General features: G+C 38.9%; 1 protein-coding gene across 1 annotated transcript in view; it reads right to left on the bottom strand.

Moving 5' to 3' along the window:
* THSD7B (thrombospondin type 1 domain containing 7B) overlaps positions 1-11,993 on the bottom strand; it is a 760,956-nt gene extending 748,963 nt beyond the window's left edge. The window contains exon 1 of the mRNA XM_065880761.1: positions 11,855-11,993. Within this exon, the coding sequence (XP_065736833.1) occupies positions 11,855-11,993 (139 nt within the window). The remainder of the gene's footprint in view (positions 1-11,854) is intronic.
* Between the last annotated feature and the right edge of the window lie 6,807 nt (positions 11,994-18,800).

Here is an 18,800-nt window from a genome sequence, read left to right as displayed (position 1 = left end):
ATGGCTTCACAGGCAAATTCTATCAAACATTTAGAGAAGAGTTAACACCTATCCTTCTCAAACTCTTCCAAAAAACTGCAGAGGGAGGAACACTCACAAACTCATTCTACGAGGCCACTGTCACCCTGATACCAAAACCAGACAAAGATATCACAAAAAAAGAAAATTATAGACCAATATCACTGATGAACATAGACGGAAAAATACTCAACAAACTACTAGCAAACAGAATCCAACAATACATTAAAAGGATCATACACCATGATCAAGTGGGATTTATCCCAGAGATGCAAGGATTCTTCAATATACGCAGATCAATCAATGTGATACACCATATTAACAAATTGAAGAATAAAAACCATATGATCATCTCAATAGATGCAGAAAAAGCTGTTGACAAAATTCAACATCAGTTTATGATAAAAACTCTCCAGAAAGTGGGCACAGAGGAAACGTACCTCAACATAATAAAAGCCATATACGACAAACCCAAGGCAAACATCATTCTCATTGGTGAAAAACTGAAAGCATTTCCTCTAAGATCAGGAATAAGAAAAGGATGTCCACTCTTGCCACTATTATTCAGTATAATATTGGAAGTCCTAGCCAGAGCAATCAGAGAAGAAAAAGGAATCCAAACTGGAAAAGAAGTAAAACTGTCACTGTTTGCTGATGACATGATACTATACATAGAGAATCCTAAAGATGCCACCAGAAAACTACTAGAACTAATCAATGAATTTGGTAAGGTTGCAGGATACAAAATTAATGCACAGAAATTTCTTACATTCCAGTATACTAAAAACGAAAGATCAAAAAGAGAAATTAAGGAAACAATCCCATTTACCATCACAATAAAAAAAAAATACCTAGGAGTAAACCTACCTAAGGAAGCAAAAGATATGTACTCAGAAAACTATAAAACACTGATGAAAGAAATCAAAAATAACATAGAGAGATATACCATGCTCCTGGATTAGAAGAATCAATATTGTGAAAATGACTATACTACCCAAAGCAATCTACAAGTTCAGTGCAATCCCTATCAAATTACCAATGGCATTTTTCATAGAACTAGAAAAAGAAATTTTACAGTTTGTATGGAAACACAAAAGACCCCAAACAGCCAAAGCAATCTTAAGAAAGAAAAATGGAGCTGGAGGAATCAGTCTCCCTGACTTCAGACTATACTACAAAGCTACCATAATCAAAACAATATGGTACCGGCAGAGAAACAGAAATATAGATCAATGGAACAGGATAGAAAGCCCAGAAATAAACCCACACACATATGGTCACCTTATCTTTGACAAAGGATGCAAGAATATACAATGGAGAAAAGACAGCGTCTTCAGTAAGTGGTGCTGGGAAAAATGGATAGATACATGTAAAAGAATGAAATTAGAACACTCCCTAACACCATACACAAAAATAAACTCAAAATGGATTAAAGACCTAAATATAAGACCCACACTATAAAACTCTTAGAGGAAAACATAGGCAGAACACTCTATGACATAAATCACAGCAAGATCCTTTTAGACCCACCTCCTAGAGTAAGGGAAATAAAAACAAAAGTAAACAAATAGTACCTAATGAAACTTCAAAGCTTTTGCACAGCACAGGAAACCATAACCAAGACAAAAAGACAACCCTCAAAATGGGAGAAAATATTTGCAAATGAATCAATGGACAAAATGATTAATCTCCAAAATATACAAGCAGATCATGCAGCTCAATATCTCAAAAACAAACAAAAATGGGCAGAAGACCTAAATAGACATTTCTCCAAAGCAGGCATACAGATGGCCAACAAATACATGAAAAGATGCTCAACATCACTAAACATTAGAGAATTGCAAATCAAAACCACAATGAGGTATCACCTCACACCGGTCAGAATGGCCATCACCAAAAAATCTACAAACAATAAACGCTGGAGAGGGTGTGGAGAAAAGGGAACCACCCTGCATTGTTGATGGGAATATAAATTGATACAGCTACTATGGTGAACAGTATGGAGCTTCCTTAAAAAAACTACCATATGACCCAGCAATCCCACTACTGGGAATATACCCTGAGAAAACCATAATTCAAAAATACATGTACCACAATGTTCATTGCAGCACTATTTACAAGAGCCAGGACATGGAAGCAACCTAAATGTCCATCAGCAGATGAATGGATAAAGAAGATGTGGCACATATATACAACGGAATATTACTCAGCCCATAAAAAGGGACGAAACTGAGTTATTTGTAGTGAGGTGGGTGGACCAAGAATGTGCCACACAGAGTGAAGTAAGTCAGAAAGAGAAAAACAAGTACCATTTCTAATGCATATATATGGAATGTAAAAAAGCGGTACTGATGAACCTAGTGGCAGGGCAAGAATAAAGACACAGATGTAGAGAACGGACTTGAGGGCATGGGGGAAAGGGAAAGCTGGGATGAAGTGAGAGAGTAGCATTGACATATATACACCACCAAATGTAAAATGGATGGCTAGTGGGAAACTGCTGCATAGCACAAGGAGATCAACTCGATGCTTTGTGACAACCTAGAGGAATGGGATAGGGAGGGTGGGAGGGAGCCCCAAGAGGGAGGGGATACGGGGATATATGTATACATATAGCTGATTCACTTTGTTGTACAGCAGAAACTAACACAACATTGTAAAGCATTTATACTCCAATAAAGATGTGAAAAAAATTAAAAATTAAAAAATTATAGAATAAGATACCTTAGAAATTTAAAATGTGCTGGCTGAAATAAAAAATATTCAGTGGGGCTTCCCTGGTGGCACAGTGGTTGAGAGTCCGCCTGCCGATGCAGGGGACGCGGGTTCGTGCCCCGGTCCGGGAGGATCCCACATGCTGTGGAGCGGCTGGGCCCGTGAGCCATGGCCGCTGAGCCTGCGTGTCCAGAACCTGTGCTCTGCAACGGGAGAGGCCACAGCAGTTAGAGGCCTGCGTACCGCCAAAAAAAAAAAAATTCAATGGAAGGGTTGAAAGATGAAATATAATAAATATTTTAGAAATTAGAATAAAAATGCAAACAGAAGAAAAAACAGTGGAAATATCTAAAATTTGAAGATCAATTAGAGAGGTAAAACATCTGTCTAAGGAGTTTCAGAAGAGAGACAACAGAGGTAGAAAATCATATAAAAAATAAATCTCAGAACTGCAGAGCATGAGTATATTGCTAAAATACTCTCCTAATGGCCAGTAAAATAAAGGAGAAAGGACTCACCCCAAAGTACATAATTATGAAATTTCAGAACTTCGTGGATAAAAAGAAGATTCAGAAAGAGGAAAAGAAACAAACAGGTAACATACAGAGATGAGATCAGAATGACAAAAACTTCTTAGCAACAATACTGGAGGCTGGAATACGTAGAGCAGAGGCTTCAAAATTCTGAGGGAAAAGCGCTTTTTAACCTTGAACTCCACACCCAAGCTATCAGTCAAGTATATGACAAGCAGAGACCCTTTCAGACATGAAAAATGACTTCCAATGTACCCTATTTTAGCAGTTCTAGAAAATAAAGCCACAAAGGCAAGGAAGAGAACTGGTACTGGAACTGGGAACAAGGGGTTCAAGATGAGAAACTGTGCAGCAGTCCACACTGAATCAGGAGGGCAGAGGGCTGTGGAAAGATCTCCCCCCAAAAAACATAATAAAGTGTTTTGAACAGTGCTTAAATGTTTCAAAAAATTAATATGGGGGACCTCCCTGGTGGTCCACTGGTTTAGAATCCGCCTTCCAATGCAGGGGACACGAGTTCAATCCCTGGTCGGGGAACTAAGATCCCACATGCCGCGGGGCAACTAAGCACGTGAGCTGCAACTACAGAGCCCACGTGCTCTGGAGCCCATGCCGCCACAACTAGAGAGAAGCCCATGCACCACAACAAAGAGCCCGCACCCTGCATCGAAATATCCCACATACCACAGCGAAGGTCCCATGTGCTGCAACTAAGACCCAATGCAACCAAAAATAAAATTAAATAAATAAATATTTTTAAAAAATAAAGATGCTCCACATCGCTAAAAGAAAAAAATTAATATGGGTATGTCAGCTGGAGCATCAGGGGGAAAGCAGCAGTAGACTTGAAGAAGGCAAAGCAAAAGAAAAGATGAGGCAATTTTTAATTTCTGTATAAAACAAAAAGCTGGAAAAAAAGGAGGCGGAAGTATGGTACACTGCTTGACTCAGCAGAGAACCGTATCTATGTAGAAATAATAATACAATCACTGTTCATTGATCTAAGTATTTTGATATAACTACTTTCAAGGGAGGCAATGAGGAGAGAAAGGGGTAGGTAGATGAGAGATAAATCTTCAGCTGACATAGGAGAAAATCAATAGGAAATATTCACAAATCAAGAAATATCAACAATGAGTATATTACTTAGAAATATGGAGGTAAACATCAGGATAAACAGTAAAAAGAGTTGAAACTGGCTGTCTCTGAGGAAATTAAATGGAAGACAACATGCAACTGTAATATCTCATCATGAGAATTGCAGTAATAGTTAAATTTCTTACTATGTGTACCTATTTCTTTTCATACAAATTGTGTTCAACATCTTTTCCAGAGATGATCAGAAATGGTACTGGAACCAAGGAACAAGAAAATACAGATCATTAATTTTCATATTTACTGATTTATAAGGTTGACTTTGGTTTTCATCATTTCATATCCTCTCTTCAATACATATTGGGTTGGCCAAAAAGTTCATTCGGATTTTTCCGTACCATCTTATGGGAACATCTGAACGAACTTTTTGACCACCCCAATATTTCAAGTTCTAGAATCACGTGTATCATATGTTCTATTTCTTCACCTCTTCACTTCTCAACTCCCCTAAATACACACACGCACACACGCACACACACACGCACACAGGCACACAAGACAGCGCCCCTCATTCTCCAAGTACTTAATGTGCTGGGGATATTTTATGCAACATTTATTTATGTTCTGAGTACTGGGAATATATCAGTGAATAAAACCAACAACATCTCTCTCCTCAGGGAGCCTCCATTATAGTAATACTTAGAAAAAAATCGGAGTAATTTATTTCAAATTATTTAGGTAATACAGACTTTTTCTGGCTTATTGGGAACATTACCAAATTAGTACTTGTGGCCTCCAAGGAGAAATAATTAGAGGTTTTAGCAGTGAATCCCATGCCATACATTTCTATGTTTTTTGATATCACAGAAATAACACCATTGAGAATTTACTATACACATAGCTCTAAGATAAATTAATAGCCATAGATGTAATTTAAATGATTCCAAGTTAATAAAATTCTCAGAAGAAATATTTTACTAACTTCTAGCACATATCCAAAAAATTAGCTTTATCCGAAGAACACTGTATTGTCTCTAAGATTCCTAAACTTATACATATAAATATATATATATAATATCATTTTTCCTTAAAGTCCTTTCAACTCTGAAAAAGTTATTATTTAAGATATAATTAAATATTAACCTAAGTAAGATCCTTTTTTCTTACCCAACATCATTTTCATAGTCTCGCTTTTTTCTTTCAAAAAGATTAATTTTAACTTATCTACTTAGTTCTTAGAACACAGGTCATTATTCTCACCCTTTTTATTCACCGGGAAGGATCTACTGAAATTAAAACGTTCCAAGAGTCTGTCATATAGAAAGTTTTAGAGCTAAAAAGTCAGCAAAATTACCTATGACCATTCACTAAGAAAGTATATATAGCTGTCAAGTTGATCTCACCTCTTTTGTGAGTCTAAAGGAAAAAAGTATGCAAAAACTGCATAACATAAAAGCAAGAATATTTCAAACATCAAATAATTATATAATAATGATAAATAGCTAACATTTATGAGTAGCTACAATACACTAAGTTTTTCAATATATTTGTTTTACTTTGATTTTCAAACCAGTCCTCTTATTTACTGCCCTCATTTCCAATAGATAAATAGGGCTCAGAGAGGTTAAATAACTTTCTCCTTTCTAGATGCTTAGGACTTGAATGTGAATCCGCCTGTGTACAAAGTATACAAAGTATGCTTTTTCTAGTATACGGAGTGACCTCTGAGGATGACTTAAAGCTATTAAAAGAACCTCTCACAAAAAGACAAATATGGATTTTTTTTTTCTTTCAGACCTCATTATTCACAGCAAATTGTTTTCCAGTCTTTTTATAAATACTTGTAAAATGTAATTTGGAACAGTGAAAATGTTCTGGAAGTAGACAGTGGTAATGTTTCCAACACACTGTGCATATACTAAATGTCAATGAATTGTATACTTTAAAATGGTTAAAATGGTAAAGTTTATGTTATGTGTATTTTACCACCATAATTTTTTTAATGTCATTTGGCCCAGAGGAAGTAAATTAGAAACTTATCCTTTATATACACAGGATCACAAATTTCAAGGTCGCCTCTTCATTTCTAAGGCTATACATTTAAATTCTACCTCAATGCTAGGGACTTCTAAACTTATATCTGTCGCAGAGACCTGACTCCTGAATTCAGACCCAACTCCCTGGTCAACATCTCCATGTGAATTTCTAACAGACTTAAAAACTGAACATGTCCTATACCAAGTTACTCATATTCCCTCCATGCCAGCTCCTTCCCAGTAGCCCAGGTTAAATGATGGCAACTCCACTCTCCTGGTTGCTCAGGGCAAATCCTCAGTATCACCCTTGTATCTCTCTCCCTCCCCCTCCCCACACCAGTAAATCATAATGGTTTTACCTCAAAACAATGTCTCTCAATCTGGGCAGTACTGACATTTTGGGCAGGATAATTCTTTATTGTGCGGGCTGTCCTCTACATTTCAGAGTGTTTAGCAGCATCCCTGGCTTCTACTCACAGATGTAGCTAGCACAACCCAGTTGTGACAACCAATTGTGACATTCCCAAATGTCCCCTGCTGGGCACAATCTCCCCTGGTAGAAAACCATGGCCTTAAATATATCCGATCTTCAACCCCTTCTCACCACCTTCTCTGCTATGACCTTCATTCAAGCTATTATCATCACTCATCCTTATTTCCATAGTAGCCTCCCAGCTGGTTTCCTCGTGACCACTTGCGCAAATGACCACCCAAGATAATCCTATTAAAATATTATTTTTTAAAAAAAAAGATCACGTCACCACTCTCTAAAAACTCCCCCATGTCTTTCTATCTCGCCCAAGAGTAAAAGCCAAAATTGTATTCCAACCTATGAAGACATACCTGATTTGGGCCTGATTACCCCTCTGACCTGACCTCCTATCACTGCCCTCCATGTTCACTCTGCTCCAGCACGGTGGCCTCTTCTCTGGTCCTCAAACATGCCACAGCCACGCCTGCCTCAGGGCCTTTTGCTCTTGTGGTTCCCCCCATCTGGGATATTCCTTGATATCCCCATGGCTGGCTCCCTCACTTCCTTCAGGTCTTTACTCAAATTCCCTTCCTCAGTGAGGCAGCCCATAGCCCACCCACTTCAAATGTCAGTCTCTCAGATATCACTTATGTGTGGCATCTTAAAAAATGATACAAATGAACTTATTTACGCAACAAAAACAGACTTACCGAGAGAAAACAAACTTATGGTTACAAAAGGGGAAAGGTGGGCAGGGGGATAAATTAAGAACTTAGGAGTAATATACACACACTACTATATATAAAATAGATAAACAACAACAAGGCCCTACTGTATAGCACAGGGAACTATACTCAATATTTTGTAATAACCTATATGGGACAAGAATCTGAAAAAGAATATATATATAACTGAATCAGTTTGCTGTACAATTGAAACTAATACACTATAAGTCAACTATACTTCAATAAAAAAATAAATTAAGGGCTTCCCTGGTGGCACAGTGGTTGAGAGTCCGCCTGCCGATGCAGGGGACACACGTTCGTGCCCCGGTCCGGGAAGATCCCACATGCCGCGTAGCAGCTGGGCCCGTGAGCCATGGCCGCTGAGCCTGCACGTCCGGAGCCTGTGCTCCGCAATGGGAGAGGCCACAACAGTGAGAGGCCTGCGTACCACAGAAGAATAAAAATTAAATAAATAAATTAATTTAAAAACTACAATGAGAAAAAAAACTCTTAGTCTCTCACCTATCACTGCATATCCTTCCTCCTTGCCTTATCTTTCCTCGTAAGCACTCATCACCATCCAACACACTCTCTATTTAACTTCTTGATCGTGTTTATTAGCCTGTTCATGAGGATCAAGGATTTGTCAGTTTTATTGTCAACTTATCTCATGTATTTGTAATAGTGCCTCGCACACAATAAGGTCTCAACAACGATCGGAGGAATGAATGAACCTCTTAGGACCAATATTGAGAAATTTTTTAAGAGACCACTAGTTATTGTGGCTTCAGAGTCCATGATCTGTTCATCTCTACAAAGCATGCAGACATGAATAGCTGTGTGTTTACTTAAAACAACACGCAGCATAGCATCACTCCTTATCTGACACGCTTGCTGACATGATCCTTCTTTCTTGGCATGGATGTCCAATTGCCCAACACTAAATATTGATCAACAGATCTCATCACAATGATGACAGCCTTGCCAGATCAATGGCCCCACAGCCTACATCTCATCAGACTCTCACGCAGTAGAGAAATCCTTAGCAACATAACATATCACTCACTTATTCTTCATCAATCCATTGTTTTTCCAAAGCCAGGACTCACTTAGAAATGCTTCTAATTTGGATGAGGCTGACTAACATCTAAACTATGGATTCAGGGGAAAAACAATAGATACCAGCAAAGAGCTTAAGTGACTGGTGCCACAGTCTAAATCCAGAGAATGGTTTCCAGCTTTCTAAAATAAGGTATGTTTATCTGGGTCTCCAGGGAAATCTATTCAAATTCCAGATTACACTGGACCTGAGTTGTTGGATTTGATAATATACTACAAAAAAAATGCAGTTAAACTGCAATTGAGCTTTTCTTTAAATGCAAATAAGAAATGATAAATCATGCATAAGTAGGTACAGATTCTAAGATGTTGAGGTTGTCTTTGAAGGTGATGACCCAGAATGATCTGGGGCATATGACTCCTCAAATTGATTTACTGCCTTTAAAATAATGTTGCATTCATGTCGGTACTATTTATAATACCAAAAAACTAAAAGCCACTGAAATGCCAGGCAATAGGGAAAGAAAAGATAAACCAATAGGGCACTGTTTAAATAAATTATTAAACAAAAGTACAAAAGAAAACTATGCAACCATTAAAAGATGAAACTGACCCATGTGCACTAATGTGTAATATTCATCAAGACATCATTATATGATAAAAGCAACCTGGAGAAGATGATTCTGCCAAGTATGATTCTGATTGTTTGAAACAGTGTTTGTGTGAATGTACAAACAGGTATGTAAAAATTAGATATTTTCAGATCCACATTCTCCACCATTCCACACTTGGCTTCCTGCCCAGGAGGCAGGTCTGTATGGACCTGGGACCTACAAGGCAAGGGATGGGTTCCCTTCCCTTGCCTTGTAGCTTCTGGTTGGATTCAGCCAATGAGATCCCTGGCAGGAGACGTGAGGACAAGGACGATTCATCACCTTGAGCCTCCTCCCAACTTTTCTCTGCACTTTGTTTATATCCCTCTAAAGGCCACAGCATCTCTCAAGCACCCTCTCCATAAAAAAGTTTTCTCTCCAGATTCCGGAAACTACTTCCTTCCTTTGCTGCTGCAGACCCAGTGTCATAAAGATTGATACCTGCTCAGGGGCACTCCACAATTCCTGGTAGCTGATCTTAAACCTTGTTCATACTTTCCTACTTCTGTAAATAGTTCTTTTATTAAACTCTTCTCAATGACCTACTTCGCATGTACCATTTCTTTTTTTGGCAGAACCCTAACTAATAATTATAGTAAAACTTATGTGTGTGTATTTCGTGTGATTTATATACACAACTATGCATAGAGATGTACTTACATGTGCAAGGAATGTTTCTGAAGGATATATAAGAAAAGGGAGAGTGGAACACATGGCCTAGACTTTGGCTTTTAGTTTTATATCTCTGAAATTTTGTCAACTTTTAAAATGTCTGATCACAAACAAGTAATAAATTTGTAATTGAGAAATAAAACCATATGGGAAAAGATATGTGTTATTATCTTTTTGATGGCACACTAATGAAGGAAAGAAGGAACGAATACCAGAGAAAATAAGAGTGATGACATGGATATTCATTTTGAACAGTGCAAAACATCTGATGGGAAGGATGCTCACTTCTGAAACTTAAGTGTGACAGCTATCAAAGTGTCCATCCCCGCTGTAGAGTGGGTCTGTACCAGCTTGTTCCATTGACCTACTTTTAGAAAAGCAGGCCTATTTTTAAAATTTCCTTCAAAATAAGCCCAGTTTCTTTTAAATTTATTTACTTTTTAAGTTTATTTATTTTTAGCCGTGTTGGGGCTTTGTTGCTTCACGCGGGCTTCCTCTAGTTCCAGCAAGCAGGGGCTACTCTTCGTTGCAGAAGCGCATTTTCTTAATGCATCCCATTCACGTTTCAGATTTGCTACTTTCCATCTTAATTGCACTTTTTTGAGAACTTTAGACAGGAGTACAGTCATATAAATGTGCTTATTTAGATCTGATAAAAGGTTTACTCTTTTCTGATTAAAATAAAATAGCCTCCTTCACATAAATGCAATCTTGACTTTTAGAACTATTTCCAAACTTCCTAAAACTACTGTGAGGTAAAACATGAAAATCATTAATGTGGTATTAGAGCCCAAAATTAAATTAATTTACAGGGGCTTTAATGCAATTCAATTTCCTCCAGACTGTATCCCTAATGGTGCTGGGATTTTACTTAATATACTTTAAAGCATAATTCATTTTTGTTTTTGCAAAACCGTTTAAATATTGCAAATGACACTATTATACATATTTCCATGGTGACATAATATGTTTGCAGTCTATTTAATTTACGGATGATGAGACTAAAGTGAAAACTCTCTGAGGACCATAGATCTTCTACAACATCACATTTTCCAGTTCTAAGATATCAGGTGTATAAGTTATCTATATTTGCAAGAATGGACTCTTGAAACAGTAATACATATTTTAAATGATCTAATTGTGAAACTTTAAGAAAATTAAAATCTAGGGCAAAGAAAAACCAGTGATACAAACAGCCAAGATATTTGGGGTTCATAATCTAAGCTGATAAAGTATTAGCCTTTAAAATTAAACAGATCTTTTCCAAAGCCACATTAAGGAAATATCTAGAAAAGAACGTAAGTTATATGCAAGTCTCCAAACCTCAACTCAACTTATTCATATACTTATGTACGAGGTAGCTAAGGATCTCAGAACACATTAAGGCAACTGTAAAATTATAACTAATGGGCAAAGTTGTTAGGATAATTTTTCATGCTCCAAAACTTAGATATACAGAATCTATGCGAGAAAACATTCAATAATAAAGAGCTAACTAGTTTGTACCCTAAGAGAAAGAGACATATATTACTGGTCCAAAGCATTTTTAGCTGAGGATATCAGCTAAATTCAGATGCCATTTTCGCTACAAATGTGCTACACAGCGGTGATATATTTGAGAAAGGAGCAGCAGATGTAACTATGGAAATCATCACTTTAATTGACAACAACATGAAAATTCAGAAGGATAACAAGCATCATGGATGGAGGTGACAATTATGCAGGAATAAGAATCAAATGTATTGTAAAGAAGAAGAATCGAGTTTTTCCCTCTCTGGAGATTTCCCACTCCTCCACAAATAAGAAGTACAAGGATGGAAAGAACAGTCTTCTCATTAATGAAAATGGGACAAAGGAAGAGCCAGGACATCCCTACCTGGTTTCCAGATGAACTGATTATCCTTTTTGCCTTCCAAATGAGCTGCATGGGACAGCAAGAAAGAAAGTAACAGAAATAGCTTCCTCACGCCCCTCCATAACCAGCGAACGACAGCCAGATTACCCTTTGGACACATTCTTCAGATTTTCAGCCTCTTGACTCGCCTATTCCTAAAAGAAAAAAAAAAAAGAACATCGCATAAGTTTCTTCTGTAAAGAAATTACAAAAACTCACTTGGACTGCTAGAAGCTTTAGCATAATGGCATTACAAATGTGCCATGACCATAAGGAAAGTTTACAAGATATTAACATTTTAGGGTCAGACGTGAATTAGCCCATGCTTTCAATCCTTACCCATGAAAGGTGTTATCAATTCTAGGGATTCTACAGTCCCCCAATCAGTTTACTTTTGCTTTTAAGAGCAGGGTTGACAGATACCTGGTTCATTCCCTCCTTCTACTCAGCCAAACTCCTTGAGGAGCCCATGATTTTTGGAGGAAGATCTGTACATACAGCAAAGTCCAAATAGGGCAATGAACATTCTAACAATGGTATTAAGAGAATGACAGAGAAAGAATGAGGAAAAGGCAATCAGTTCTTCTGTGGTGACGAAAAAACAGAGGGAAATCTCCACAAGGTAATATTTGAGAGGAGCCAGGGGAAAAGGGCTTGAAGGTGCCAGGAAGGGCATTTCAGGCCAAGAGAACTAGGTGCTGAAATACATTTTGTGTTTGGGGACCGGGGAGCGGGCAAGTGGCTACAGTGAAGGACACATGCGGGAGGGAGGAATGGACAGAGATGAGATTTAGAGCATAGGTTGGGAAGCAAATTATAAAAAGCCTTGAATGTCATGTGAGAGATTTGGATTTCATGCTGTAAATAATAACAATAAGAATCACAGGAGAGCAAATGACTTTTAAATAACTGACATCAGTGAACATAATGTTCATAACATGATTTCAGAGAAATAGAGTCCAGTTATGAAACTAGAGATATAGTCCACACAAGTACTGATGAATGAGAGAATCAGGAGAAGTTTGAAAGGTAGTGCAGAGGCTGGGTTTAAAGGATTTGGTTAACAACTGGGTGGGATGTATGAGAGAGAGAGAATAGAAAAGACAGATTCCAGACCCATGGGACCCGTCTACCAAAAATGAGAAATGGGAAGAGGGGAAGGTTTAAAAATGAAGATAAAGAGAATTTTCTTTAGAGAATATTATGTTTGATGTGCCTACAGGACATCTAGGTAGTTGCCCAAAAGATAATAGGAAAATTCTATGTGGAGTTAAAGAGATCTGGGGTAACCTGCCACAATACATGTATTAGAAAAATACATTAAGACAGATAAGTGTAGGGCAATAAAAGGATGGAACAGTAAGAAAGGTTGTCAAGGGTAGAAGTTTTTCCCCCTAAATATTTACCAAAGAATTGCTAAAAGTGGGTAGCAAGTCTGACTGTGAACTTCCTAGGAACCAAAAAAAAAAAAAAAAGTGGCTACTATAGCCCTCATATGTGTAGGAGTAAAGTATATATTCTTTTTTTATTGTTTTAGGAGAAGGCATTCTCCTGCTTCCAAGCACTGGTGGGATTTTACCCCAAGGGTTCTCATCAACACAGATGCTGTGCTGAGCGATGCACTCAACACATCACCTCATCTATAAAACAGACAACAGCAATGTGTGGTCAGTGGGGTCTTGGGCTCTTCTAGAACACTCCAAGGGTACAGCGGCAAAGTATAAATCAGTGAAAATGAGTCTACAAGGAATCAACCAATAGAGTTCAAGTACACAGCTCTCTGATGTCCTGCCTTGGTCCAGGGATGAAGATAATAGTTGGTAAGTAACCGAATGCTTTTCTTCAAATTTCTGCATTGCACGCCAATATCGAAAAGAGTGGAATGCTCCAGCTGAAATTCAACAGAGCTCCCCTGTTTGTCCCTATGAGTGGCCTGTTAGACTATTCCACGGAACCTTTGGGGCACTACTGGACCCAATTCATAAACCTCTGGACTAGATGCAAACTGTACCCCCTTCATGAGACACCTTTGTGTATACACACACACACACACACACACACACAAACACACACCCTAGACGATGGGTATTTCACTTTGCTAATGGCAAATCCACATGCTTAACAAGCAACACAACAGTGAATGGTTTGGGAACTGTATCATGATATTTTAAAGTCTACACACACACACACACACACACAAACACACACGTGAATAGGTGATTAATTCTTCATAATATAGATTTGCTACAAAACTTTAGTACGGACATTTTTTAGAAGGCACCATTGCCATGAATTCCATTAAGGCACCTGAAAAACATCAAAATACTGCCCCCATAGAACAAGATAACTTCCTAGTGAATCCTACAAATCAAGTTAGTTGAAAAATATACCCCTGGGAAAGAAAGTGAACTGGCCTTCTGTACAATGATGGATTAAGTCATTGTAATCTTAGAGAACTTTTGATAAGAACGATGATTCGTGTTTTGGGGTAGTTTACCCCTAAAGCTATTATTATTACTATTAATAAATTAGGTAACCAGCAGGACCAGCTGTCTACTGAGGCCACTTGTTTTGTGATGGGAAATGACCAGGGTACGGAAGATGACTCTGTTCATTCTCATTAGTGGGAGACATAGTTTCAGCATATCTAAAAGCGTATTCATGTCATTACAATGTAAGCCAAAGATATGGAGGACCAGAAGCATGTTTGTTAGACTCTAAATGGCCATAGGTGGGAACCCAAAAAGAGATTTAAAAGGAGTTCCAGCGAGACTGTATGTGAGCTGGATTGATTAGCCAGTAATTTATACATAAATATTTTGAATTTTGCATCAATTTTGGGTTTTAATTGCAAGACCTGAACACACGTTGCTGTGAGCCCTGGTCTTTTAGGCTCCCTCCCTGGCACAGAGCCCTGTATTGACTCTGCAGAGGGACCCACTGGCTTTAAGGGTCCTTTTGTGTTCACCAAAGCCAGTGGAAGATCCCTGAGCAGAGTGGCTTGGGGTGCCTACTGGACACCTGTGGTCACCATCTCCTGGCTATCACTAATTAACAAGGATAGGGACAGTACAGACATAGAGAACAGACTTCTGGTTGCCAAGGGGGAGGTCGGTGGGGGAGGGAAGGATTGGGAGTTTGGGATTAGCGGATGCAGACTATTATATATAGAATGGATAAACAACAAGGTCCTACTGTATAGCACAGGGAACTCTACTCAATATCCTGTGATAAACCATAATGGAAAAGAATATGTATAACTGACTCAGCTGTACAGCAGAAATTAACACATTATAAATCAACTATATGGCACTACATTTTTTATAAAAACAAGGATAGTGACAGTAGAAACCTAAGACTAATCTTGACCAAAAAAAAAAAAAAAAAAAATTCTGAAATAGAGCTCTTAGAGAATGCACCAAAACATCTGAGTTCAAGATACCACAGCAATCTTACTCCTAAAAACACCCACACATTTTTAGTATCTGTATTACCTATAATCCTATACCTCGTTACCTGTCTTTTCCCAAGAAGCGTGAGGACAGAAGATGGGAAACTAGATTTGATGAAGCTTCCACCATTCGCCATGCTGCAAGCTTTACATCCACTAGCAAATGGAGAATCTCTGTTGAGCTGATGGAACGTGCAGGATGGAATTTGAACACAGGTATGTCTTACTCCACTAAACTATGCTGCCTCGCTTCCCTCTAAAGACCTGAAACTCACTAAATTATTCCTCAGAAGACATCGGAAGTCATTCTTGTATCTATTACTTGAATAAGCCACACAAGAGTTCACAATAAACAGAATAAGAGGAAACAAGAAACAATTAGAGCTGCCACTCCTCTGTTAGTAAAACACAAATGGAAGAATGCTGTGACTATGATGAAAAAACATACTATGCAGGAAGCATGTGCTACCCACGATGGCATGAATAATTTACCTCAGGAAGATTGTTGAGAGTCCAAATCAGCATATTTACGCTATATCTTAGCATCCAAAATGTATTTGCAAGGTTAGCTCTAAACTGATGAATATTAAGAGAAATAAAAAAAGTTTCTCCTTTTAGCCTCAGTTTTCTAATCATTTAAAGGCCATTCAAACTATGAAAAATGTGCCTTACACTTCAGATGCATTTCATTTCCCCTTAAATGTAATCTTATTGCTGAAGTCCTTGAATATCTAAAAAGGTACAAAACTTAAAAATAAAATAAAAACTTCCAATTTGCTAGCCGCCTGAAGGAACAGCAATGAGGAGGAGAAAAGCAAACTTGAACGTGCATATCCCGATAGCGCCATCTGATGGCAACTGTGCAGAGACAACGGTTCAATAAAAATGGCCGAGTAACAAGGGCTGGAGGGGAGGACGCCCACTGTTAGGACCGACTCAACTGACCAGGATGGGGACTCCAACCAGTTGCCTAATTCAAGTTAACTAACACTGCTGGAGAAATCACAGAAGCATTTGCTTTTTCTCAGCGATTTGCCTAATTTCTGACTGCAATACGGTGCACTGCATTCCATCCCTCATAATCTGTCAATATACAAAATACTGACCTGAGCACTTCACCGAACTCTCACCACAGCCTTATGAATTAGTTATTCACATTATCCCCCACTTTAGAGGTGAGGAAACTGAGGCATGGAGAGGTAAGTGACAAGCCCAAGGTCACAGAGGTAGTAAGTTGTTCGCAAACGATCTCAGTGACCTTCCTCTGAAAGGAGAGAGACTTATAATGTGACCTAATACCAACGCAAGTAATTTTCCATAGCCCTGAAAATATACATCCTTTCTAACCCTGTGTAGGGTCTCTCAGCAGCTTGTGCAAGGCAATTTACATCTCATTTCACTTAATCCTCACATAATACTATGAGCAATTATTCTTATTTTTCAGATGTAGAAGAAACTGGTCATTGAGGATGTTAAATAATTATCCCAAAGTCACCTCAGCTAGAAAACATCAAAGCTGGATTAAAAATGGCCTGAGCAGGGCTTCCCTGGTGGCGCAGTGGTTGAGAGTCCGCCTGCCGATGCAGGGGACGCGAGTTCGTGCCCCGGTCTGGGGGGATCCCACGTGCCGCGGAGTGGCTGGGCCCGTGAGCCATGGCCGCTGAGCCTGCGCGTCCGGAGCCTGTGCTCCGCAACGGGAGAGGCCACAGCAGTGAGAGGCCCGCGAACCACAAAAAAAAAAAAAAAAAATGGCCTGAGCCCACAGCCCTGATCTGATTAGAGGATCACATGTGGTGACCCTGGCTGATCCCCCAGCCCGGGAGCCTCAGGGTCCCACCTACAAAATGAGGAGGGCCATCATCCCATAGCCCTTAGTGAGTAAGGATGCAATCAAATAATGGAGGGAAAGTTCTGAGGTGAGTGCCTGCCAGAGACAGAGAATACTCACTGAAGTTTTACGGTTCCTATTGTCAGGATTCTCTCAAAATTCAGAAAAACCCTGACTCTAGCAATATTTCAGGGAAGGTTTGAATGTTACCCTGCCCTGCGCCAAAGGACTGAGGGATGATGTTTTTCAACCTCCCAATCTTATGACTTCATGCCATATGTTTGAAGAGCTAAAAGCACTCTGTAGCAGGAGCCCCATTAAGGATTCACACTGACCCTGTTAAGGAGAAAGCAGGTATTATCATCTCTATGTTATGAGAGGGTAACCTCTGGCCTTGCAATGACAAGATGTTTAGTAATTTCCTCAAACCTTTTAACTGCCAGCCTCTTCTTCCATGTACCTCACTGCAGAATCCTAAATTACATCAAATACAAGCATGGGAGGCCTGCAAGCATACCATAAAATATACAATGAGTTTGGGTTTATGGTATTAAAAATTGCCATAGGTTTGTATCACATAACAAAGCCACAGAAAATTTTGCAATAAGTCCACACAAATATTTTACCTATCTCTGAAGAAACTTGTGCTACAGGACATACTGATAGAAAGAGGGCTTAAAACCAGTTTGCCAAGCCTTCTAAACCAACTTGGTAGCTGTGGCAGACATCACTATATTCTGTCTTCTAGAACTACAATTTTTTTTTCAACATCTTTACTGGCGTATAATTGCTTTACAATGTTGTGTTAGTTTCTGCTATGTAACAGTGAATCAGCTATATGCATACACATATCCCCATATCTCCTCCCTCTTGCATCTCCCTCCCACCCTCCCTATCCCACCCCTCTAGGTGGTCACAAAGCACCGAGCTGATCTCCCTGTGCTATGCGGCTGCTTCCCACTAGCTATCTATTTTACGTTTGGTAGTGTGTATATGTCCATGCCACTCTCTCACTTCGTCCCAGCTTACCCTTCCCCCTCCCCGTGTCCTCAACTCCATTCTCTAGGTCTCTGTCTTTATTCCTGTCCTGCCCCTAGGTTCATCTTTTTTTTTTTTTTAGATTCCATATATATGTGTTAGCATATGGTATTTCTTTTTCTCTTTCTGACTTACTTCAGTCTGTATGACAGACTCTACGTCCATCTACCTCATTACAAATAACTCAATTTCATTTCTTTTTATGGCTGAGTAATATTCCATTGTATATATGTGCCACATCTTCTTTATCCATTCATCTGTTGATGGGCACTTAGGTTGCTTCCATGTCCTGGCTATTGTAAATAGAGCTGCAGTGAACATTGTGGTACATGACTCTTTTTGAATTATGGTTTTCTCAGGGTATATGCCCAGTAGTGGGATTGTTGGGTCGTATGGCAGTTCTATTTGTAGTTTTTTAAGGAACCTCCATACGGTTCTCCATAGTGGCTGTATCAATTTACATCCACTGAAAGTGCAAGAGGGTTCCCTTTTCTCCATACACTCTCCAGCATTTATTCTTTGTAGATTTTTTGATGATGCCCATTCTTACTGGTGTGAGGTGCTACCACATAGAGGTTTGACTTGCATTTCTATAATGATTAGTGATGATG

This window comes from Phocoena phocoena, chromosome 7 (genome assembly GCF_963924675.1).
Source record: "Phocoena phocoena chromosome 7, mPhoPho1.1, whole genome shotgun sequence".
Lineage (NCBI taxonomy): Eukaryota > Metazoa > Chordata > Mammalia > Artiodactyla > Phocoenidae > Phocoena > Phocoena phocoena.
Note: the sequence above shows the minus strand (reverse complement) of the source record. Positions and strands in the feature narration are given on the sequence as shown.